At 32.7% G+C, this 26003-nt stretch overlaps 2 protein-coding genes and 1 long non-coding RNA gene across 3 annotated transcripts; all 3 read right to left on the reverse strand.

Annotated features, from left to right (window-relative positions):
* Positions 1-1475: 1475 nt before the first annotated feature.
* LOC123700342 (protein Red) lies at positions 1476-8512 on the reverse strand. The gene is made up of 11 exons (XM_045647527.1): positions 8111-8512; positions 7555-7752; positions 7155-7218; positions 6682-6756; positions 6034-6138; positions 5244-5308; positions 4053-4296; positions 3674-3821; positions 2772-2975; positions 2170-2336; positions 1476-1764 (listed from the first exon to the last, which is right to left on the reverse strand). The coding sequence occupies exons 1-11, from the start codon at positions 8251-8253 to the stop codon at positions 1687-1689; spliced, it is 1491 nt and encodes a 496-aa protein (XP_045503483.1). The 5' UTR covers positions 8254-8512; the 3' UTR covers positions 1476-1686.
* Positions 8513-10735: 2223 nt separating this feature from the next.
* LOC123700015 (macrophage migration inhibitory factor-like) lies at positions 10736-22282 on the reverse strand. The gene is made up of 3 exons (XM_045647105.1): positions 22030-22282; positions 18778-18950; positions 10736-10994 (listed from the first exon to the last, which is right to left on the reverse strand). Exons 1-3 carry the CDS (start codon positions 22135-22137, stop codon positions 10916-10918), a joined length of 360 nt encoding a protein of 119 aa, XP_045503061.1. The 5' UTR covers positions 22138-22282; the 3' UTR covers positions 10736-10915.
* LOC123700016 lies at positions 19476-21288 on the reverse strand. Its single transcript, XR_006752589.1, has 2 exons — positions 20658-21288; positions 19476-20329 (listed from the first exon to the last, which is right to left on the reverse strand). It is a non-coding gene; the product is annotated as an uncharacterized LOC123700016 (long non-coding RNA).
* Positions 22283-26003: the final 3721 nt, after the last annotated feature.

The following is a 26003-nucleotide window of genomic DNA, read 5'->3' on the forward strand; positions in this document are numbered from 1 at the left end:
TCGAGCGCCGCGTCATCGGGCGACGTGAAGGAATGCTCATGTGTTGCAGTGAAATCTGAAGGTCGGTAGATGGGAGATAATTAGTTTCAGTCTGATATTGCATTTAAATGAGCTCCGGTGGAGATGCCGTTTTCCCTATCGAAATCGATCATGTTTCATTGATCTTTCGCGTGACTTACGTTGTAAACAATAACACACACATTAAATGCTAAGTACAGAGCTCTCGTTGGCGATTTATAATTCATTCTTGCTTATAATTATTCCGTCACCCGTGATACGTAACATTGCTTTCAATTTTTATTTATGTAAATACACTACTTATGAATACATAAGTTTTTTATTTTATTATTATGCCTGCGTCCTTTATAAAATAGGTCATGTGCACTGTAGGAAAATAAAAACTATAATGGAATATTCTTTCTTTTACATATAATTAAATATTTCCTAACCAGCCGTTGTTTAACATCGCCGTAGTTGCAAAAAAATTTACAACTGCAATATTTATTGTAAAGAATAATATTCTGCCACATTGCAAAATAAAATCACAACTAATAATTTAGAAATAAATTATAGTAACTTTGCAAAGACTTTGCATAATACATATAAATATAAAAAAATAAAAAGCAATTTAGGAAAGCACTAAAAAAACAGAACCATTGTTTATAAATTTATTAAAAACCATATTTACAGTCTATATTAAGAGTTTTATTTTCCTTGCTGACACAATTACAATACGTATACATAAAAATAAAATAACATAGGAATGAGAGATACTGCTTTCCGAATCGGTGGTAAATGTTAATAATATGTTATGACCATTTATTTGAAATCGCTTCCAAAAGAAGTCTAATTGAATAAATAAATGTTTGAGTGAGATAACTTATAAATTTCGAACAGAAACATTTACCTAATGATAAGCCACTGTAAGTGTCAGTTTTTTCGTTTAAATGTTTGTTAAGTACCTACTCAATCACACAAAAAATGCTGAACCTATTTTGATGCGATTTGTTCCACGGATAGGTGTTACACACGTTTTTTATTTCATTTACCGCTTGCTAATAATATGATAGCCTATGCAGGGCACAATTATTACTGGTATAAAGTGACGTTTAAATTTTATTATCAAACTAGCTTACCACCCGCCTAAAAAAACTAAACCTATTAATTATATACTAAAACCGTCCTCATGAATCACTCTATCTATTAAAAAACGCATCAAAATCCATTACGTAGTTTTAAAGATTTAATCATACAAAGGGACATAGGGACAGAGAAAGCGACTTTGTTTTATACTATGTAGTGATGTGCCATAACATTTATTTACGTCAAAATCTTTTGGTAGTAAGTAAGTTGGTCTTAGAAGTAAAAACAACTCAAAATTCTGAATGTTTCCACGACGCTTGAGTGTATCCACAATTAGCATCATGACCATAATGTTTCGCTTGCAATTAATTTATATTAAAAGAAAAACAACATTTGTCATCTTATATTATATTTATAGCGTACAGTTTTGCGTGTTATAATAATGCATTCATATTATTTATATTTACACAATTAAACCCTTAAAACTGTCTTAAATTATTTAAGGCTGTTACAACTTAATATAAATGCTTAAACTAAGCATAAAAATGAAACACTTCAAATACACAAGTGGTAAAAATATTCCAACTTCTTTGTAAACCTTATTTAATATCTCGGGGTTTTGAAGCCCGGCTCTTCTGATGTGTATTTTGGCGCCTTACGTTTTTGAATTATATTTTGAATCTGTAAAAAAGAACATATATTTTAGAAACCAAAAAAAAAGTACGAGTTTAATCATATTATAGTAGTAGATATCGAATTTTTTGAAACAGGCAATAATCAAATTGAAGTGAAACTTCTTAATCGGGGTTGGAAAAAAATTTGGTGTAACATTTTTTCGTTACGCGTGACATTTTTCCGTTACGCGCCATCTTTTTCTTATCCCTACCACGCGTGATTCGTCGTATTTCTTTAAAGTTGCATAATATAGTAAATTATTTTTTGAAAAATAAGGTGATAAAGAAGTTTCACTTCTTACGTGTGTACACTAACTAGTACACGCACACATTTTTTTTTTCTTCATTCTTTCAAAGCGCGCGCAAAATCTTGTAGATCCATAAACAACAGAACACCACAGACTATACTCACTTGCTGCCACTCCCTATCCAATTCTGCCTTTTCGCTCTTATCTTTAGTTTTTCTAGTTTTTCTTCCATCTTGAGTTTTAACTCCATATTGAAAAGCGGCTTTCGGTAGAGCCTCCTTGCTGCTCATGTACGCCGAGTACTCCTCTTGCGTGTCGAAGTCCCAACGGCCTTTGAATTAATGAATAACATTAAATTAATGGAAAATAAATAAATTAAAAATAAATTTTGATATCAAGATTTAAGAATAAGAATATTTAACAGAATTTGATATAAAGATTTTTATAAAAGAAATTGAATACACAAAATGTGGTACCTATTTGGGCTACAATAGTGATTTCTATCTGCTTTTGAAATAATATGTTATGAACCCTAGATAAATTAAAAGATAAATCCAAAACATACATAAAATTCAATAACATTAATATGTTACAAATTTACATGTAAGAACTATATCATTTTCATAAATTTTAGTCATAAATACAACATACAAACACTATAGCTATGTGTTCGTCTCTTTTTCGTTTCATCGATTTAAGAATCAAAAAATACTATGCAAAATAAATTTTCACTTTAAAAGTTTCAGTCATTTCAAACAGCACTCACCAATAGGCCCCTTCTTATTCCCGGCGTCCATCTTCGAGTAGTCCACCTCATCATCCGAGTCATCAATCGCGTCGTCCATCTCCCGGAGCCCCGGGTAGCACTCCGCGTAGCCCTCGGGCTCCGCCGCGAGCCGCGACAGCAGCGCTGCGGACCGCTTGTCGCGCTCCTCCACTGTACCCGGCCTTCGCCCCACCGGACCTGGCCCTGGGTACAAGTTACATTTGTATTGTTATAGAAGAATAATTTACACATTTCATAGACGAGACAGTGTGACAAAAAAAACAACGTGTGGCACTCGGGGACTGCCGCGGTAAAGCTATTGCATGCTATGCCTTCAAGCCACACCTCCGCCCGTCGGAGTGGGGAGCGTGAGGTTTTTTCGTTACGGAATTTCTCGATTCTGTCCCCGCGCTCAAGGCCCGCGATAGAAGCTATGCAATAGCTTAAAAATAGACAACCAAGAGAAAAAAACTAAGAAGCTTTGAAGAACCAACATGTTACATTTGTATTGTTACATTTTATTTTGTATTTATATATATATTGGTATTATTACATACTTTTTTAACATTTATTCGCCAAGAGAGTGTGACACAAAATAAGGAGACAACCAAGAAAAAGAAATAAAAGCTATCTAAGCAAGAACACGGCTTATTAAATTGAAAGGAATTGAAAATAGTTGTTATAACCAATATTATTATAAGTATGTACATAAATAGTTGTAGATAGGTAACCAAAACAACAATCGATCTTCAAAAACGGCACACTAACGGACTCACGATTAGACCTATCTACCATTTGAATCTACGAAATACAGAATGAATTTACCACCGTTTCGAACAGCAGATTTTACTGCAAACTTTTTAAGAGAAATAAATATATTTAAAAAATACATTACAACTTACCTTCTTCCTTCTCAGTCTCAACGGGTTTGTCGAAATAGCTCGACCTCGGTCTGTCTTCGCGACGGTCACTTCTCCTATCTCCGGCCACGTAATCACCGATGTCACCGTATATTGAATCATCGTTACGACCCTTTTCACCGCCCTTTTCCTATTTTGGATAAAAAAAATAACTTTATAATTTCTTTTATTTAGTATCTTAGTGCTAATCTTTACAAAAACCTGTCACCAATATATATATTAAAAGTTGAAAAATAAAACGAGCTACTATAAAACAACAGAGCGACTGATGATGAGATATTGTTTTAATGTCTATGCCTGTGAGCCTGTCTATATTTATGTTTTTGCCTATATCATTCTATAGACTATAGCAAATACTCACTTTCATCTTCTTAAGCTTCCTATGTCTTCCGTGTCTCAAGTAGGAGAATATCTGCGCCAATTTATCGACCACGACATCATTGGCTGCGCTTGCAGAGCTCCGCTCGTCCATCTCGGGCACGTCAGCCTTGCTGCGCGTGAGCGTGGTCGGTATGTCGCTATCTATAGCACCCTCCTCGTCTAACTCGACCACGTACGCCATACGACCGGCCGCGAACAGCTCGTTCCTCGTCACCTTTTTGGACCTATTACATATATACATTTAAATATACCACATGAGTGTATAAATATTTTATTCCTGTGTGGCAAGACATTAAAATAAATGTATTTTCTTTGTTTCTTAAATACAGAGACAAAGCTGTAACATTTACCACGTGAGTGCATAAATAGTACACAGAAAGCTTTAACATTAACCACATGAGTACATAAATAGTACACAGAAAGCTTTAACATTTACCATGTGAGTACGTAAATAGTACAGAGACAAAGCTTCAACATTTACCACGTGAGTACATAAATTGTACAGAGACAAAGCTTCAACATTTACCACGTGAGTACGTAAATAGTACAGAGACAAAGCTTTAACATTTACCACGTGAGTACATAAATAGGACAGAGAAAAAAACAAACATTTACCACGTGAGTACATAAATAGTACAGAGACAAAGCTGTAACATTTACCACGTGAGAACGTTAATAGTACAGAGACAAAGCCTTAACATTTACCACGTGAGTGCATAAATAGTACAGAGACAAAGCTTTAGCATTTACCACGTGAGTACGTAAATAGTACAGAGACAAAGCTTTAACATTTACCACGTGAGTACGTAAATAGTACAGAGACAAAGCTTTAACATTTACCACGTGAGTACGTAAATAGTACATAGCTTTAACATTTTTGTCTATTATTTATTAAAAATAAAATCGTTCCAGTGATTTTGAAGGTCAGTGATAAACACGAGGATGTGAATAAATAGAAGATGTGTCATCAACTTCACTGGTCAATATGGTCTTAGACGAGGAAACTATACGGAATATTGTATAGGTTATAAATGCCAATGTTATGGTTAGAGATTACTTACGCCCAAGAACAAAACATCGCAGGCTTATTTCAAGGAAAAGATTGCGTTACTACAATTCAATTATGGTACCTAGTACAAGAAAATAATATTCAGTAAAACATGCTACCTACTTCTGTTCCAAGATCATGTTGTAGATATTTTTAGCCATTGGTGTTTCAAATTGCATCTCTTCCTCCTGAAACCAATAAATATTTCAAATATTTTATCCTCCGCTAAATGTTTTCGTAATAGGCCATCCACACGTCTGCCGAACAACGTGACAAACAACGAACACATAGGGACGGCGCTATACAGAGAAGAGAGAAGGAAATAAGTACATCTCTTTTCTGGCAGACGTGTGGATGGCCTATGACACACACACACACATAATACCTTTGATCTTGATTATCCGGATATACCCTGGTCTCAATTAATTTGGATAATGTATCAATTAACTGTCCAATGTCTAGTGGAAAATATATTTCAATTTTCCTTTTTGCATTTCAATTACTGTTTATTTTATTTAAAAAATGAAAGTACAACAATAAAATTATAAATAACAGTGCATACGAAGTAAACTTAAAAAATAAGAATAATCTTCTAATATATAAATTCCCATGTCGCAATGTTAGTTACCATACTCCTCCAAAACGACTGGACCGATTCTAATGAAATTTTCTGTGCATATCGGTTAGGTATGAGAATTGGCCAACATCTATTTTTCGTACCCCTAAGTGATAAGAGTAAGGTAGAATAACGTTTGCAGGGACAGCTAGTACAATCATAAATTAATGTGTGGTTGCATGCGCCAAAATAAACTGACACTTAGATCTAATAATAGTAAGTGCATTATTTCTTAAATAAGACTAATTGATTGTATTCTTAGTCTAATCACATAAAACAGTATACAAAAATACATACAACAGGAACTTCCTTCTGCTCCTTGACCTCTTCAACAGGAGCGGTGACTAATCTCTCCATTTCTGCTTCCTGTTCTTGTTCTCTTGTTTGAATTTCTGAACGCACCTATTAAAGAAAGTGTTATATATTTTTTGTTACTTAAACACTTAAAAAACAACAACAAAATTTTCTGTCCAAACTATATTATATTGTTTAAAATTGGTTAGATCAAACACAGAATAGAAATTGTAAAAATAAACCTCAAAATAGAACAATTTGAATTATGGAAATTATCTTTAAAATGGACTCTACTTAACTTGCAATAATACTTAATTTTTATAATATGTAGTGATAATCAAACCAAAAATGATCACTACAATAAATATTTACAACAACACTAACAGTTTCAAGCTTGGTCTAAAAGCTTAGCTAAGTTGACTTACTACTTAAAAACTGTATCTTTTTAAAATAACAAAATCCTACTAAAGCCATACTCATTTTGTGTAATAGTACAGATTTTTTAAGAAATAGACAAATCACTAGTTTACTTATATTGAAGTTCCATCAAGAGAAAATTTACAAAGAATGTAATCTATACTTTGTAAAGTATAGATTACATTCTTTGTAAATTTTTACAGGTCATATAAATGGTATTATGAAGAACCTTACCTTTTGCAACAGAGCATAATCGAGACCTTTCACCAAGTGAGTGTGCTCCATGTCACCACCAAGATATTTGGATTCCTGAAAGTTTATAAATGTGTATGCTTGTTTATCATATTTTTCAAAATTATTATGCTCTGCTAGTCAAATTTATAAAATTATGTTTATTGTCAACATTAACCAAATTCTATGCGTTTACTATTTCCTAATGTTGTTTTCTACCAAGTTGGTAGAAAACAACATTAGGAAAAACATTAGTTGGTATGTACAAAGAATATTTAGGAAAATGTAAATTTTTTCATGGTGTACAACTTGTGTTGGAAACCATTTCCTAAAACATTAATATTAATTGTAATAAACGCATACAATTTGCAGGTATTTTGAGTATGATGTTCTTCATCAGCCATCTTTTGTGTGCCAAATTCATATTTATATGAATAAATCTAAATCAAATAGTACCCTTCTTATAATGACTATACCTGGATCATTTGTCTTCTCCTTTCTTTTGCATCCATTCCAGATTTTGCATCTGGTGCAACAGCTCTGGAAAATTAATAGTAGAGTGTTTTAGTACAATAACTAAATGTCACATCAAAAGTGCTATTTATTGAGAGCTTAGCCTTGCTGTATTGAAAACAAATAGCAATCATATATTTAGGAGATTTAATTAATACTAGCTGCTCCCCATGGTTTCACCCGTGTGGCTTTGCTACTTTTGGTCTTAGCGTGATGACATATAGCCCATAGCCTTCCTCGATAAATGGACTATCTAACACCGAAAGAATTTTTCAAATCAGACAAGTGGTTTCTGAGATTAGCGTGTTCAAACAAACAAACCCTAAAGCTTTATAATATTAGTATAGGTTATTATTTATTCACCTGTAAGCACTACTGGTGTTACTTGTAGGATCCAAGGGATTAACATCCTGCAAGCCATCCCTCCGCTCCCTAGCCCTGTCTCTGTACTTTTCTGCCAATTCTGCTAATTTAGTATCCTCTTGCTTCTTTAGTGCCGCATAATATGATTTCTTCTTTCTCCGCAACTCACTTTTATTCTCAGCGGGGGGTGGCATAGACCTATTCAACAAAAATACTAAATTATTTAAAAGTATATAGTAAAATTGCACTGTTGTTCAATATAAAATCATTTCGTCTGAAATATTTATCAACATTTTTAGCTGCTAGTGTGTTTAAATAAAACGTTTAAATAAAACTTAATAATAGTAGACTAATTTAAATATTTTTTTATAAGCTGACATTATTTTATAATGAAAGTGTAAAAATCTTTTTCACGCTATTACCAATTCGGATGAGCTTGTATTTGGTCATAATATGTTGCATGATCCTGCACTCATTCAACTGTGGAGACTAATATTACATATAATGAAGTACAGTACTATAACACATAGATATTGTAAAATAAATACATTCTTACCCAGCATTTGCCATTGCCTCTCGTATCGAACCAGCTGGGTGAGCCCCAGATGGTGTCGACCTCGGCGTCATAAGCAGCTTCCTAAAGTCTTCATTGGTAAGCCTTTGAGACGCCGGGGTATCCTCCACACTTCGTTCATCCATTTTAGATATGTTTTGGGGCTATTTCGAATACTAACAAATGTGAGGTATTAACTTAACCTTTGGGTATTCGAGTTTACAAATAATGTTTTTTATTAGGAAAGAATGAACATATTAGTTTAAATCTATTAATTATACAAAAAGTATTATAATTTCAAACCAACTAGAGATATTTATCTCAAATCAAACCCTACAAAATACAAAACATAGAACCATAAGCATAGAACACATATAAAAAAGTACTCTGTGGATAGAACACTTATAAACCATAGAAATTACAGTTTTTTGACAATTGACATATTTTAATTGTTTATGTTTGGTTTATGTCAAAACCATAAACCACAGATCGATTATATTAGTACACTAGTGGTCCACCCCGGCTTCGCCCGTGGTACATATTTCGCAATAAAAGATAGCCTATGTCCTTACTCGGGTATCAAAATATCTCCATACCAAATTTCAAATTGGTTCAGTAGTTTAGGCGTGATTGAGTAACAGACAGACAGACAGAGTTACTTTCGCATTTATAATATTAGTATGGATTACCTACACTAATATTATAAAGAGGAGAACACTTTTGCGTTTTTAGGGAGAAAAAAAATAAAAACGAAAATCTGAAAAAAATATATTTCTCGGTATTCGGAGGTAGTTTTCCAAAAATAAAAACTGGATAATATGCGCCCAAAGATGCTTTATAAGTCTATATTTATTTTATTTAAAATAAATATCTTAGACAGTTACGATTTCAGAATACCTACATTTCAATAATTTTCCTGAAAATTCACCTAAAGTTTGCCATTTTTTTTTTTTTAAAAGTATAAGAAATTGACACGTGGGTGTTCTGGGAATTTTTTTGATCTATTAATGAAACACTGTGGCTCGGAACGTTTTTGGTTAGCTTCCACTTATAAGGAAAAGCAACCTTAATAATATACCAATAGATCATATTATTATTTTATCAAAACAAATATTTTCGGTGCACAGTCTAGCATACAGAACGCCTTTGTATGAAACAGACTAATAAAATAGATAAACTGTAACGTGACTGTAACCTTCCATACAGACTATTGATTTTATAGGTAGCTCATTTATTAAAACATGAATCGAAATAACATAACATTTTGAAATACGTATATGTATTACTAGCTGCTCCGCGTGGTTTCACCCCCGTGGCTCCACTCCTGTTGGTCGTAGCGTGATGATATATATAGCCTATAACCTTCCTCGATAAATGGGCTACCTAACACCGAAAGAATTTTTCAAATCGGACCAGTAGTTCCCGAGATTAGCGCGTTCAAACAAACAAACTCTTCAGCTTTATAATATTAGTATAGATGATTGAAATATTAATTTTATTGTATTATACATTTTGAAAGACTTAGTATTTTCTAGTATTAGATTTTACGCGAGTACCTATTATACATTTGGAAATTAAAGATTTTTAAATTTTAACGGATTTTAAACGCGATTTATTCATTATATTATTATTTTCTCGCTGCAAAGTGTTCGAAACATCGGGAAAATAATATAATGAATAAACCGCGTTTAAAATCTTTAATATCTAGAGTCTACCAGGGGTTCCCAACCTTTTTTTGTCTACTGCCCACTTTAAGAATAAATTATTTTTTAACGCCCCCTTTTTAAACATACTTAAAAACCGCTAAGTACTTATAATAAGTTACTGATTATTGAAACGCAACTTTATAGTATTCGGACAGAGTATCTTTTATTGAAAATAAAACAAACATAATCAATTCTTATATAAAAACTAATGTGAAGGTTGAATCTGATGCTGTTCAATAAGTTTGATTTCAGGTTCGCGTTCGCAGTACTTCTCTCCCTCTGTGTTCTCTCCGTTGCAGATAGCGAGTGACTAAACAGCGCGATCGCATAGATGTGAGCAGTGCTCATGTCCTTGGCGCGTCAGCCCCGCCTACAACGCCTTTCTAACCTCTTTTATATTATGTTTTGTGGCAAGAACAAGTATTATAGAACCAGCCGATCGATACAGGAATGTACAAATCGGATTATTTAACAAAAACTTGTTAAAACATGATTGCCCGCGGTCTATTATATCGAACCGAGTTTGAGCTATATCTTAATTATTATTAGTTGATGTTCACAAAATGTTGGCTCTCGAAGTCGAGAGCTCAGTCGGTGTCTAAGAGTCTTCCTAGCTAGGTAGATGAAATTATAAATCGACCCCAAAGCCCTACACAACGCCCCCTTTTTTTTCTGGGTCTCATACCGCCCCCCGGCCTGCAGCGCCCACAAGGGGGCGTTATCGCCCACGTTGGGAAAGACTGGTCTAGACTGTTATATGTTAATATACGATGACGTTTTTTGAATTTGAAAAAAATCGCGAAAATGCAGAAATACTGATAGACAGACAAATAGACAGCAAAGTTTGAGATATAAGTAGGTAGGGCCAGTTTTACCCTTTGACTTTTGAGTAAATCCTTAAAATAATAAGAAAAAATCACCATACTATAATGAATATTTTATTTACAACAATAATAAGACAATCTCATTAGTTTTATACATAAAAAACAATGGGAACATTTATTCTTAATTTCCAATTATAAAAGCCTCTTTAATTTTATAGGAATATACAAGGAGGGGATATAAAGAGAAGGCAATTGTATACAAAAAAACATGATTTTGTTTATCCAAAAATAGAATGAAATGTAGTGCCCTTGAATCCAACATTTCCAGTAGGCTCATCTTGGAAGGTTATATACATTCTGTAAAAAGATAATATCATTAATATCTGCAAAGTATTAATTCACAAAACCATTGGCAAAATTATGGGCTCTCATTTATCTCGGTTTTCTAATTATACAGTATAAAAATATTAAATTACTACCACAGACGAAAAACCAATAATGTTAGTACAGTAATTCAAAAGTAATAATGCGCATAGAAATCTTCGTCACTTTTCGGCAACTGTCATATTCCCGGAGCGTCCGAAGATGATATCTATATAGAGTGGTTAAATGCATTTTCTTCATGCATAATTTAGTCAAATTATATATGTTTTGTGCTAAAAGAGATTAATATGTATTTGTAAGTAACGATTTTGTGTCGATAATTCCTTGTAAGTAAATAAGCGAGTATAACCCCACGATTGCGAATATATCTTTGTTGGATTGAGTTACTTAGAAAATTTTATAGTACTTTTAAAGTGTCGTAATGAAACTGGTCTAATGATGGAAGAAAAGAAGGTTAAATAACACAAAATTTATATTGTATATAATATGGTTTTCAAACACAGGTTTATATATTTAAACCTTATAAATCTAATCATTAAAATCTCAGTTCCAAAAGTAGGTATTTACAGTGATCATTCTTCAATATTATGACAATTACAAAAAAATAAAAATAAAAACAATCAAAATCAGGGATTATCTTTATTTCTGACATTTTACGTACATCGGAACTTTCATTATGCTCTTCTTCATTTTCACTTTCCCTACTGCCATCACCTGTGTAAATCATTTCATCGATTAATTCAATTCACCTTTAAAAACAAAACCAAGAAGGGTACGTAATAGCAGCTCTATATAATTCCACACAGAGAGAACACGTGCAGTCACCACCAATATTTAAAGACAACTGACGGATTTTTGAGTTTTTTGACTGACAGGCTACCGTCACCTACCGCCCGATTTGTTTTTGATTGTGTATGACCGTGACTTGACTTCTATTTCTTTTGAACAAAGTGTAAAATGCAAGTTCGTTGTTTAGGGCTCTTACGATTCAATGATTCGAGTGTCTTCGGAAATACGACAATTAGCGAAGATTTGCATGCGCATTATTAATTTTGGATTAGGTACTGTAAATTGTTGTAAATGATGACATCAATGATTATTGATTGTAGTGTATGTGAGTGAAAGAGAGGGAAGTATTATGTCATCTCTTGCGCACATGCAACGGTGACACCGCTCACACAGCTCAGTTGGCTGCAGGCGGTCGGAGTGAGAGGTCGTGTGCGTCTAAGAGCCGATAATAGGGAAGGACTTACACTACATTTTTGGCGACGAGGTAAATCGGGAATAATTGTAAGTAATTTTCTTTGATACTAAAAATTACAAAACAAAAAAAAAAAAGGAGGAAATAGGTGTGCTGTGATAACTATTGAACTAATTATATCCACAGTCGAGTTACATCGAAGCGAATATTAAAGTTAATAATAATATACACACATACTTATTTTCATTATGATATTTTGTGCCGCTTACATAAAATAATTACCCGCACAAAGTACAAAATAACATGTGCGTGCCTTTCGAGAGGCCTCCGCGCCGTAGAAAACGAAGGTTTCGTTTACATAAAGATTTAGCAAAACCTCTTAAACAATTGTAGCCAGAAGGATAAAGTAGGTGTTGTAAATTGTTTTTCGTAAACATAACTACACTGATACCAATGCATACGCGGGCTGGCTTTATTGCTCGAGCGTATGGTGCCTGTATGATAAATACACTGTACAGTGTACGGGTATACACACAGCTAGCGTCGTCCAGTATGTACTACTCACGTAGTCATGCATAGGACTGTAACTGCGTTATGCGAGACTAAATGTGATATTTTGTTTAGTCGATGCTGTAGATTATTATTTTGGGACATTTGTTTACATATAAATTTATTAATACTGATATGTAAGAACCTGCTTAGAGGATTGGTTAAACATGATTAAATGAGCTAAGAAGGTTCGATTCCCGATCAGCTCAGAATAGACTGGTCTGATTACAAAATAGAATTATACCAAATACCCACTTATATCTTATTTAATTACTCGATGTGAAATTGCACGAGTATTATTTAAGATTATTCATTATTGGATAAAAGAAGTAATTAATGGCTATCACGCAAGGAACGTAAGTTTCCTAGACAGGCTAATTAGTAAATTACCAGATAATGCCTGGTGGTCAAGAAAAATCGGGTGACGCCCGTGTGTATTTTGTAATGTTATATCAGATGATGCCTGGTAGTACAAAAAAAAAACGAGTGACGCCCGTGTGTACTTTGTAATGTTATACCAGATGATGCCTGGCAGTCGTAATATAATTAGAATACAGTAGTACCTGTAGTGATGTGATACGGGTGATGCTCGTTTAAAATGTTTATATTTTGGGTGATGCCCATATTATGAATTTTAAGAGGAGGCTCCCTTTCTCATTTCTGGCACTGAGAGACCGGTTACTGTACTAGATGGTAATACAGCCGTAATAAAGTTGAATATCGCGTGCGCTCTTTGATCGCGTTCGAGCTCGAAAAGTTCTTATTTCGTTTATAACTAAGTAAGGTAATAATTAATCTAGAAAAATAATATCTTGGGATTCGATAGTAAACTCTATTTTCTTACTGTTAACATTTATTTTAGACGTAAAGTCCAAGTAAATCTTTAAAAAATGTAATAATCCTTAAAAAAGGCATAATTTTTGAATAAAAAAAAATGAATCGAGTGAAAATGTTACAATTACGTAACTGTCTTGTACATCGAAAGAAAAAGACCCAATATCATATACTACAGTTTCATTTTGATTGTATGTGTGCCTGTTTCAGAATATTAATGCAAAAACACATAAAATTTAGGGAGCTTCCCCTTAAATACGCGATTTTAAAAAAAGATGTGATAGTTAGTCATCATTTCATAGTGTTTATTTTAAGATTTATTGTATCTTCGAAAATACTTATGGTTAGTATTGTTATCCAAATAAAAAATGGAATAATACAATTTTAAGATTATAAATAGTAAATGCTAAAATATTTACAGTAGTTTTTATTATTCGTATCTAAAAGTGACTTAATATTTTCGTAATTTCATAGCAGATTTTGTTCACAAATAATCATAATGATAACAATGCCTAAAATATCTGCGATAGGTATTGCACATTTAACCGACAACTATAAAGTTAGACAGGTTACCTAAGTGATAGTATAATAATCATAAACAGGGTAAGGTAATAAAACAATGAACATTCGAAAACAAAAATAAATGGAAAGAGAGACATACAGAGTAGTCTCAATATTCATTATTTCAAACTAGCCACCTGGCAGACGTTGGATATTGGAATGTGAATATTATCCGAATTGGTCAAGCCGATACGCCGCGCGCCGAGTTTTGAGTTTTACACTTAGCAACATAATAGGTATTTGGCTATTCATTTTTATTGTTTAAACTATGTGGCGTTGTAGCTGAGGTGGAAATAAAAAAAAAAAAATAACAAGAACTACTCACCATACAGTCGATAATTAATTTAGTTAATTAATAAAATAAATACAAATATCAGTAACAATAAGGGTCGTGGTGTGTCTAGGACCAAACCCTCCGGTAGGGCTCTTCCTCTTACTGATATAGGTGGACCTAACATGGAGTGCGCGTCTCGTTGCGAAGGCCAGGCGGTAGGGTGTCTTTAGGGTTGGTCGCTGAATTCCTTCAACAGGAATTAAGGAGCCGAAGCAAGCAAGACGTAGAAGGATTTCCTCAGCAGGAACGTCGCAGTAATCCTTCAGCGCAATCGTAGCAATGTCGTAGTACTACTGAAGATGGGTCTTAAGCGGTATGTAGCAGCGTATGAGGTTCCTTATCGGAACGTGGCAAGGACGCGACAATTCCCTGCGCGGGAACGTTGCAGGTATGTAGAAGCTTTCTAAACGGAACGTAGCAGTAATGTAACACTACTCCCTCAGCGGAAATGTAGCACCCCGGTTTGGGGTTATAACACACTGTTAATTATTACATGTTGGAACGTTGAAAACAACTTTTACGTAATTTATACAATAATATACCGTGAAAGACAATAGTTGGACAATAGACAATTGGCATAAAATATGAATCGTTAATTGTAGATAATAATTACTTTGATAGATAGTGTATAGTGTCAAACAACCTGCCAAATATACACTTAAATATTTAGATAGATAATAAAGGTCAATTTCAAGACGAACATTTAATGTAAAATAAAAAATGGATCATAACCACATCATACCGCAAATATTGGTAAATATGCAAGTGCATCTAGTTATTACTATATTAATAACGTCTGTTTTTATAATTTAAAACACCAATTTTATTAAAGATGGGAAAATCAGCAACAGAAACATCAACGTGAATAGATTAATAAATATTTAATATTATAAAAGTCAATACCTACACTAATAATCTTATCTACAAGTTTAAAAAGTTATTAAGAATTTTATAAGATTTACAACGTAGCAATTCATATAAAATCCAAGTTTTAATGGTGGTTTGTAAGACTGGTCTGATTTCATATTCATAAAGTACTTACGTAATACATCTTTTAAGAGCTCATATTATATATGAGAGATATCGTACTAGATTGAAAATAAAAAGATATTATCAATTAAGAAATACCTTAAAGATTTCTTGTCAAAAAAAAAATAAAAAAAAATGTATTATCGCGAAAAGTTCACCAGTCGTGCCTTAGTCAGAATATAATATATTCCAAGTATTAATCTCTACAATATTGAGGTGGTAGTGGTATTGATTTCGAAATGCAAAATTGAATATTGCAAATACTTATATAAATATAGGTAAAAAAAAAATATTGTATTATTGATTGTTACAGTTAACATTGTACAGTTAAAAAAAAAAAAAAACATTTTCAGACCATTAATGTGTGATTAATGTTTAGCCCATGGTTTAGCCATTATTATTGTCATAAAGTTATCTTCTTTTTCTTTTTTTTTCAAGTGGCTATTACGTTGTCAGTAATACAAATACATACAAATGTTATCATAAGTAACAAATAAATTAAAAAAAAAAATAATAATAAATGTCATCAACAAAATGATACATTGTGATTCGTTTTAGGTTCGTTACATTAATTAAATTTTAAATATGTGTTATTAATGTAATAACCATACAATGAACAACACCGCGTGTGTGTTGAGGTTACAAATAGAAGGTATAAAAAAAGTAATAATTAATCACGCTTTACTAAATATTAATTATTGTATTGTCAATAAATTGTTGTAATATTGTCACTGTAGTTAAATCTGTACGGTTTGGGTAGGTCATTAGCGAATCGAAAAGAATCGGTTGCATACAGTCATACGAACATACAGGAGAAGCTAAAAGCGGTTCAATAGAAGTCAATGGCACAATATAGTATGCTATTGTACTGTTGCAACTTGCAGAGCAAGCTCCACAAAGCCTGTAATTCTGTCAGAGTGGTTTATACCCAAAAGTTGGTATTTAAATTATTGATAATTATCGAACTTAACATTGTAATACATGTGACATTTTAATATTGCGTGACCTATCGGAATTTATACAATTAGGAATTCAAATGCGAACCATAAATGCATGTCTCTGTATGAATTAAATATTTTTAATGCGCTATAAAAAAAAAAAGCTGCCACTTTCTAGCCTCTAAACTATCACCAAAAATATATCATAAATCGCTTTATTGCGATACTAAAGAGAGACGGACAAACGAATAAATAAACAAATCTTCCCTGTGCCTAAGGATCATATATGATAACTTGTTGTTGCTTAAATAAGAATAAATAATGAACCAATTAATGTTTGGTTAAAATTTTGCCGTATAATATTTATTATATTATTTAGGGTACAGATATACATTTACATTCCGATTTTATTAGGTATATTGAATTAAAATTGGAACATATATTGTTTTAGTAACGAAGTACACATACAGAATATAGATATTAAATAATATTTAAGTATATACCTAGTCTATAGGCATTTTACTTGGTAATAATTGTACCGAAGTTTTACTTAGATTGTTACTAATCCAATTATAAGATTTATAAGGTCTTTTACAGATATTGTTTAATAATAATTTTAATATGTGGGAAAACAGTGGTTACTTAAATGGTGCAGATGCCGGTGCAGGTAAAGTGAATTAAATTATGCGTCAGAAGAAGCAGCATTCACCTCTTCTAAATGACCTGGAGTGCAGGTCATGATAAATAGTGAGGAAAAAGAGAGAAGATAACCTATGTTAGTTCCACATCAACAAGGTAGTGCAATATTCATGTAAGGAAAAAATAAAACAGGTTAAGTACAGTACAGGTACAGTACAGGATTTAGTCAAAAGTATAGTTAAGTTACAGAAGGAACATAGTTTAAACATTATACCTTACATATACATTAAGTTACTGGAAACGATTTCGTTCCATTGGTTAATAAATAAATAATGACTTAATAAACTTAAATATAAGTATACAACTTATTCATGGTAGATTGTCGTATACTTAAATAAATTGCCATTATTGTTATTATAAATACCTATGTAAGATGTTACATTTCTATGATTTTGAAGGAGCAACTATGCCTATATATTCTTGCCGGCTCTTCTCTGTCGAGGCGGCTTTCCGAACCAGTGGTAAATTCATATTTTTTCCTTATACTGACGATTTGAAAACGTTTCTGGACGAGGTCTGGTTGATGAATGAAGGTTTGAGTTTGAAAAAATTATTAATTAATATTGATTTGAATACATTTATTGTAAAAATTATTATAATTTTGAATACACATTACGTATTGGAAAAAAAAAAAGAAAAAAAAAAAGAAGAAAAGGAGAGATGTTGCTTATAGATAGAATTATATTACTATAGGCCAGGTGACACATTCTACTCTATCGCTGGTATGGAGCGGACGCGTCCCTGAGTTGTGTGTACTAACTGATACTGGTGTTTAGGTATGGACTAGCATACCCGAATAGAGCATATTTTATTTTATTTAATAAAATAATTGGAAAGAATTAAAAATTTCTAAAATAAAGGAGGGATGTAGTGTATGTGAGTGAAAGAGAGGGAAGTATTATGTCATCTCTTGCGCACATGCAACGGTGACACCGCTCACACAGCTCAGTTGGCTGCAGGCGGTCGGAGTGAGAGGTCGTGTGCGTCTAAGAGCCGATAATAGGGAAGGACTTACACTACATTGATAATAATTAAATTTAAAAAAAAAGGCTATTTCAATCAACATTTACAGTTTTATAACACTAAATGAATATCCTTATCATCTAAGTTTCCACCATAGACAGAAAATTTTATATTTTTATTAAAAAAAAAATCATGATTTTTTTTGTATTTTTTACTAAAGACTTGAAAATTCCTAATGAGTATTACCACAAATCTATTTTAGGCTAGTGCATGTCATCATTGAGACATGAAGACACCATATTATTATGTAGGTAGTCAATGTTTACTGAACATGTACAACTTCTCACAACATTCTATTGTATCCTTGTTGTAACATGTTAAGGTATCAGTACTCTTAGGCCTTATTCCACTCTTATATTCTTAGGTGTTATGGTCAGAAATATCTGAACTAATCGGGTAATTTGATTGTCTATTCATTTTTCAATAGTCCAATAAAAAAAATGTTATTATAAATCACTTATCTTTATCATGTAAACTGACTCAATATTTCATTTATTGGAATCGAAAGTAGGTAGTGGTTTTGTATTTTAGTTTAAATGAATATTTCATATTACATTTATGACATAATATTTTTAAGGATATATTTACCTGTCTGGAGACACACCCAGTTCTTTTTCAACCAAGTCAAACAAAACCTTTGCATGTTTTTTATTTTGTTCTACACCAAGAGATCCAATAGACATAAGGTTTGCAATTGCGCAGGGTTCCATGGTGCCACCAAAACTCATGGGAATGTCAGGAATAACTGACACAACACAATACTGAAATATTTAATAACCATATATATTTATTTATACACTTTATTGTGCTGCCAATAAAAAAATAAAACTAATTCTAAAGAAAAAACAGCACAGAAGGCAGCCTTATCACTTGTGTGATCTATTCCAGGCAACCAACTGAAAGAAAGATACATTAAACTAGAAGGAGGTAGGTAAAAAGTATATGCAAACATAAATAATATTGATATCACTATCACTACATAGTATAAAACAAAGTCACTTTTTCCTTCCATATGTCCCTTTGTATGCTTAAATCTTTAAAACTATGGAACGGATTTTGATGCGGTTTTTTTAATACGGGTCATTGTCAAATTTTGCGCAGGTAAACGTAACTGCAGATTTCAAAAATGTGAAAAAGAAAATATTTTAAAATTGAACTTTTCTTTATGCCCGTGCCTGTTAAAATAACTGAAGTATCTGTAATTCAAGTTGGCCGAGATGTTTAGCTAATAATTTAAGATTTATTTCAGATTTAGTGCGTCAGGGTGGAGAAAAAATACAACTCTGTTATTATTACACTTTACCTTTTATCATTAAATTAAATAAGCCAGTCGAACATATTTTGGCTTTTATATTAATTACAGTCTTATATCTTATAATCACCATTAGAAGCACAAGCTTTTTTTAAGTTTAACAGTAATTTATTTACAATTTTAGTCAACTCTGTTACTTTATGAATAATAACAAACCTTAAATTCTACACTACTCCATGAAATATCTGTAAATTAACAGCTAATTACAACATATAACCGCTTCATTAACTGACAAATTAACCTATTGTAATTTAGCAGTATTATATTGAATAGCTTTTCCTAAATTTCGTAACTAAGTTCTTTAATCTTCGGGACACGAAAGTAACAGAGTTGTAACACAGTAACTTAGTTGTTCTTTTTGTACTATAAGTGAATAAATTGCATACTTTTGATATGTCGTCACGTTCGAAAAGATTGATTTTGGTTCTAAAAACATTTTTCTTACATGTGGGCTGATTTTTTTCATATGAAACTTTGATCCACAGCAAGACACTCTTGTATAATTTGTATTTCCTGCCTAGACATTTTAACGGCCTTCTTGTCGAATATTTTATCAATAGCATACTTTTCCTTCAGATTCTTAACTTTTTCATGGCCATTTTTAATAGCATTTACTGGATTTTCTGGATTGCCGTCCTTATTTTTAGACTTCTTTCGTTTTTCTCTGTTGCATTGTTTTTTATACGTCTCCTATCTCTTGTTAACTGTTTCTAATTGTTACTTAAATTTTATATAACCTGTAAATAACTTCGATCTGTTTCTGTTAACTTGCTTGCTTCTCAGCTGGCGTGAGAGGCATTTTAAGGGCGTTAATAACGGCAGAATAACCTGTAACAATATCTTCAAAGTTACATTTAATTAAATATGATTTATTTACATATAACAACTCAAAATTACTTTGGGAAACCGATTCTTAAGAAAAAAAATTATTACAAATATAAAATTTCAAACAAAAGTTACAGAATACATGCTTACTCAACTCTGTTACCATGAGCTAAGTAACAGAATGATGATAACAGAGTTGTAAATTTTACATTCTAAAAGACATAAATCATAGAATAATGCATTTAGTTATTTTTTTATTTCAAATTGAGCATAATTACCCCTTAAACAACAAAGTGAACGTAAGTTAATAGAAAAAAACGGTTTTACTTACTTTAATAGGTAGGTAACAATGTTGATGCGGAATAAAAACACGCGGCACGTTCAGCGCCACGCGGTCGACTGAGATTCAATGTACCCCACCCCCAGACCTAACGAACGACCACAATGGCTGCAGAAACCTCGCTCAAGCTAATAGAAAGTCGAAAACAGCGCCACCTCTATTTTGAGTAATGATTTATTTAGTAACATAGTAGTGCACACGATTCCAAACACTACGTGGGACAAAGTTAAAATATTTTTTATAAAATAAATCTTAGCACTGATCGGGTTGAAAATGTACTTTTAGAAATATTCGCAATATTCTGTTTATATTAATATTTTAATTGATGTGGGTTGGTATATTGGAAATTGTAGTTATTTTATATTTTCTGTAACGAAGTGCTACTTGGGACAGGTCAAATTTGTATGGAAAACCCTTCTGTTACCAGAAAAAACCACAATGTTACTTTAAAAAATAAAATAAAAAATGAAAACTAAGTCTTTATTTTATTAATATCTGTTTATTAATGCGATTAAGTTTGTATTTGCTGTAAGTTTTTAGTGACAGTTAATTTTTTAATGGTATAGAAGTAAAAAAGTTTTGAGGGACAAGTTAACCTGCGCAAAATTTGACAATGACCCATACATAAGAGTGATTCAATAGGAAGGTTTTAGTGTATAATTTATTAGGTTTGAGACAAAGCGGGCTAAGCCGCGGGCGGTAAGCTAGTATTATAATATAAACATACATAATATCATAAGTAAAATATATGCACATTTATTTAATGTTTTATATGTGGTAAATGTTTAAAATGTTATCACGATTCAAAAGTGCTTTTATAACAAGTCTAATTGAATAAATAAATGTGATGGAGATAGCTGGTAACAAATACACAGGGAAAAAAAAGATCTGATATAAATGAAATTTCCATTGAATGAAAAAATATTAAAAAAATTATTTCTTTCATACACCACAAGTGATAACCCTAATAATTAAACCTCAGGTAGGAATGTTTATTACACACTTATCTTTAATTACAAGGTGTAAAATTTATTAATAGGCAATTATATCTAGTAGGTATCTAGATATAAATATAAATAAATAAATATAAATATTTCAGGACAATTTTCACACACGTGACACGGCACAATCTGATCCCATACTAAGCTTTCGCTTGTGTTATGGAAACCAGATGGCTGATAAACATACATAGGTATATAATTTTTAAATTAATACTTATATAGATAATCAACACCCAGACACAAATATTTTCCCCGGGTGGGAATCGAACCCACGACCTCTGGCTTGGAAGGCAGGGCCACTACCAACCAAGCCAACCGGTCAGTCAGATAAAAATAAAAAGCTTCATAAAAAACGAACTTACCGATTCTGGTTTCCCAAGAGCTTTAGCCAAAACTGGAACTGCTTTTACAACAAAATCTGATGGTATTTTGGATTTTGGAACATTAGTTTCGATGCGAAAGTGCGGCATTTTTAGTATGGAGGTATTATGAAATGAAGCAATACACGTTGAAAACTTTATGTAGGTACCTAATTAATTTGATATGAAAAGAAGAGTGGCTCTTTGGTGATAAGAATTCAGTTCTTCAGACTTCAGCCTCAGTAGGTAGGTACCTATAGTAGAGCCATTTTAATAGGCAACATTTGACAGTTCAACAAAATTCAACAACGTAACGTAGTAACGACGACATAGAATAACATGATATTTTGTTTTGTTAGATCTGCACATTTGCTTAACTTTTTTCAATTACGATTATATATTTATAATAATAATGACCGACACAATTAATTGTAAGATTTCATTTTACTGATAAACCATTCTAAACATAATAAACAATTTATAAATTGAAGAACTGACGTCGCTACAATTTTGTGTCAATAAACCTTTTTTCTTTTTAAATACCAGAGATGTTACTCTAAAAATCGAAATCCGACATCTAGAATCGAATGCATTGATTGCTTGTGAATAAAAATCATTATAAATTAATAAATTCGATTGACAAATGTTTCAAATCCGTATCGATTAATTCACTTTAAATCGATGTTTTTAAGCAGATTACCTCTCTTCGAAGATAAAATTGATAGACGTCAAATGTTGCCTATTAAATTGGCTCGACTGTAATGGTGGCAGTACACATGGGGCCAACGTGTTGGGCCAATGGGTTGGGCCAACGTGTAGAGAGCTACTTGGCGGTATGTTGGCTTCATTAACCTAGTTGGCGCCAATATTGGCAGGCCAACCGAATGTTGTCGGTTTTTTGTGCACACTTCAAAGGATCTTGGCGCGCTCCGCAAACAGCGTTCACACGTTGGTGTCTTGTTCAGTTTATTGTTACTCGTCAGTGGAGACAGTATCGTTGCGCGTCAATGAAATTTACGTTTCCATGTTCCGATAGCGATGGCGGCGCCGATGTGGACAAGCAATGAGGTTTTACAATTCGTAGAATTGTATCGACATGAAGGAATAATTTGGAATCCATTGCATGAACTACACAAAAATAAAAACCATATGACTCAATAAATTAGATGTTTTATTTTCTATTTAAGTATTATATTATTCTAGATGTTTTTCATAACTCACTTTCATACATTTGCGATAAAAAAATGAATATATTAAAAATGAGTAAAATAGTATGAAACAGTTACTTGTTCTTAAAAATTAAATGACAATATACAATGAGCATGATTTTGATCAAAATTTGCTTTATTACATAAATAATATTATCAAATATCACCAATCAATACATCCGTCCGTAATCATTAAAGTTTCGTTTTATAGGTATTTAAAATTAAATTAAATGTAAAATGTACACATTTTAAACATTTGAAAAAATCTAAACATATTTTTTAATAATGTTTCATTTATACAGAAATAAAAAAAAGGAAAATAGAGATTGGAAAATGGTATCATCGCAGACGGCAGAGTACACTCAAGAGTTATTGGTGCACATGTACGTAATAATAAATTAATAAACGCACTGTATAAATAAATTGCCGCGGCTGCAAGAACTTCTACGGACTACGTCCATCTTTGAAGCGCCAATGCAGAATGATCAGTACGCCAATGTGTGAACAGGAATCTTGATATCCTTCATTTTTTCCCAACACGTTGGCCCAACGCCTTGGCCCCATGTGTACTGCCGCTATAATACCTATTCCAATTTCCAATTTCCAATTTCACAACACAATGTTTTTACTCGTCAAAAACGTCAAAACTCAAATGTCAAAATCTCAGATAATGTAATATCCACAGCCAGGGTAGCTTCAATATATTATAAAATATTTACCCTTATTCAAACGCGAGCCTGTGGAGGAGATAGGTAACAAAAAAATAAGATACGTTCCTAGGTAATTTTGGGTCGTAGATTTCAAAAATACACACAAAAGAAGAGTTAGTGGGGGGAAAGTAACCTTTTTTTGGTGGGAAGTATATATCCCGTCATCTGTTCTCTGTTGTAAAAAGGTTGGAAAGGTGGGAACTGGGAACTATAGCTCCCAGTGTCCAGTATGACACCAATATTTTCAAACACTAGCTAGTTGCCCTGACTCCACTTGTGAATTAAATTTTATCGTAAAAAAATTATATAGATCATATTTTTTAATATAGCAGGTGAAAGTACTCATCAATGCAAGTTTCTTTTACTAAGGGAAGAATTTCGGGAATTGAAAAATGAATGACTTCAACATAAACAAGGCATTTTTCTAAAAGAAAATAAAAGCAATAGGTAAATAGTGGTAAATACTAATGTATTGAGTTAAGATGTCTAATTATCTGATCGGAAATAATGAATAATAATAAATAAGTTGCATTTAAAACCAACTAAAAAAGATTTTTTAGACACACGGATTTTATATATTATAGAATTTCCGAATGTCGTGTGCAGTGAAGAACACTGGGATATCTTCCCATTTATAGACTTTATTTCAATCGACTCTACCAAGGTATAAACGAAAGATTCTGGGCATATTTTTACGTTTCACGCAACCGTAATATAGTCTAGTTTACATAGCTAAAACTCAAATCTACTTATCTAATTTTTTTTTCAGCACTACACAAAAAACTAAAAAATAACGGTCGTTTTCGGCGGCAAAATCACGTCCCCTGACTTTGACGTGTGTTTACCATGACATGTAATAATTCTCTGAAATGTTAAGATTGCGTAGATAAATATTACACTGCATTAGGTTTAAGCTAAGGTTTAAGCACAGTATTACAATATTAGGAAATATGGTAATACTGTGGTTTAAGTATATGTATAAAAATAAAACACGATTTACTTCAATCTGAGACGTGGGAGGTAAAGCTCCCAGCGTTTTAATAAGGGTTAATTATCATAAGGATTCTCGACGTAAATGTAAATCCATACTAATATTATAAATGCGAAAGTAACTGTCTGTCTGTTACTCAATCACGCCTTAACTACTGCACCAATTTGCATGAAATTTGGTATAGATATAATTTGATACCCGAGAAAGGACATAGGATAGGTTTTATCCCGGAAATCCCACGGGAACGGGAACTATGCGGGCTTTTCATTGACTGCGCGGGCGAAGCCGCGGGTGGAAAGCTAGTAATTTATAATAGTACATTTAACTGTGATTTAATTTAAAAGTTATATACAATAGAATAAAACAATTGCTCTGCTCATCATTGACGGAAAATTCTTTGCTTTATTTTTGAAATGCGTTTACAGCTTAGGTTTACAGACCTACTATCCGATAAAATCATGTTTGATATAGCACGACAAGTGTGGCCAACGTGTTACGTGACACCGGCTGTTTCCGGTATTAATCTGTACTGGCTGCGTGAAAGCGATAGCACAAGGACTCCTCACGGTATACGGCACCCTTGTCAGGTGTCAATATTAGACATCCGATGAAAAGTATTTTAAAAATGTAGAGAAAAAGAAGTCAAGATGCCTACATGAAGTCCTGCATCACTCCATTCAACCTTCTGATGTAGTGGAGTATATGCGGGTCTATGCGGGTGAAGTAGAGACTCTTACGGTTAAGTCTACTCTTAGGCCGTATTCAGAAAGAAAACTGGAAACTTATAAGCGCTTACCGGCGCTTGTCAGCGCTGGTTCGTTCTACACAAAGAAAGCAGGTTGAAGCAGACCAATACAAATTTTATATGGCAGCGCCCAGCGCTGACAAGCGCCGGTAGGCGCTTATAAGTTTCCAGCTTTCTTTCTGGATACGTCTTTACGGCGATTAGAACTAGGTGACCACGGCTCAACAAAATAAGGGATAAATTTCTTAAAAAGTGAGCGGGTAAATGTCCAGTTCATATTATATTGATAATACGCTACCTAATTTAATATATTATATGTATGT

The sequence above is a fragment of the Colias croceus genome, chromosome 19, assembly GCF_905220415.1.
Source record: "Colias croceus chromosome 19, ilColCroc2.1".
NCBI classification, from domain to species: Eukaryota; Metazoa; Arthropoda; class Insecta; order Lepidoptera; family Pieridae; genus Colias; species Colias croceus.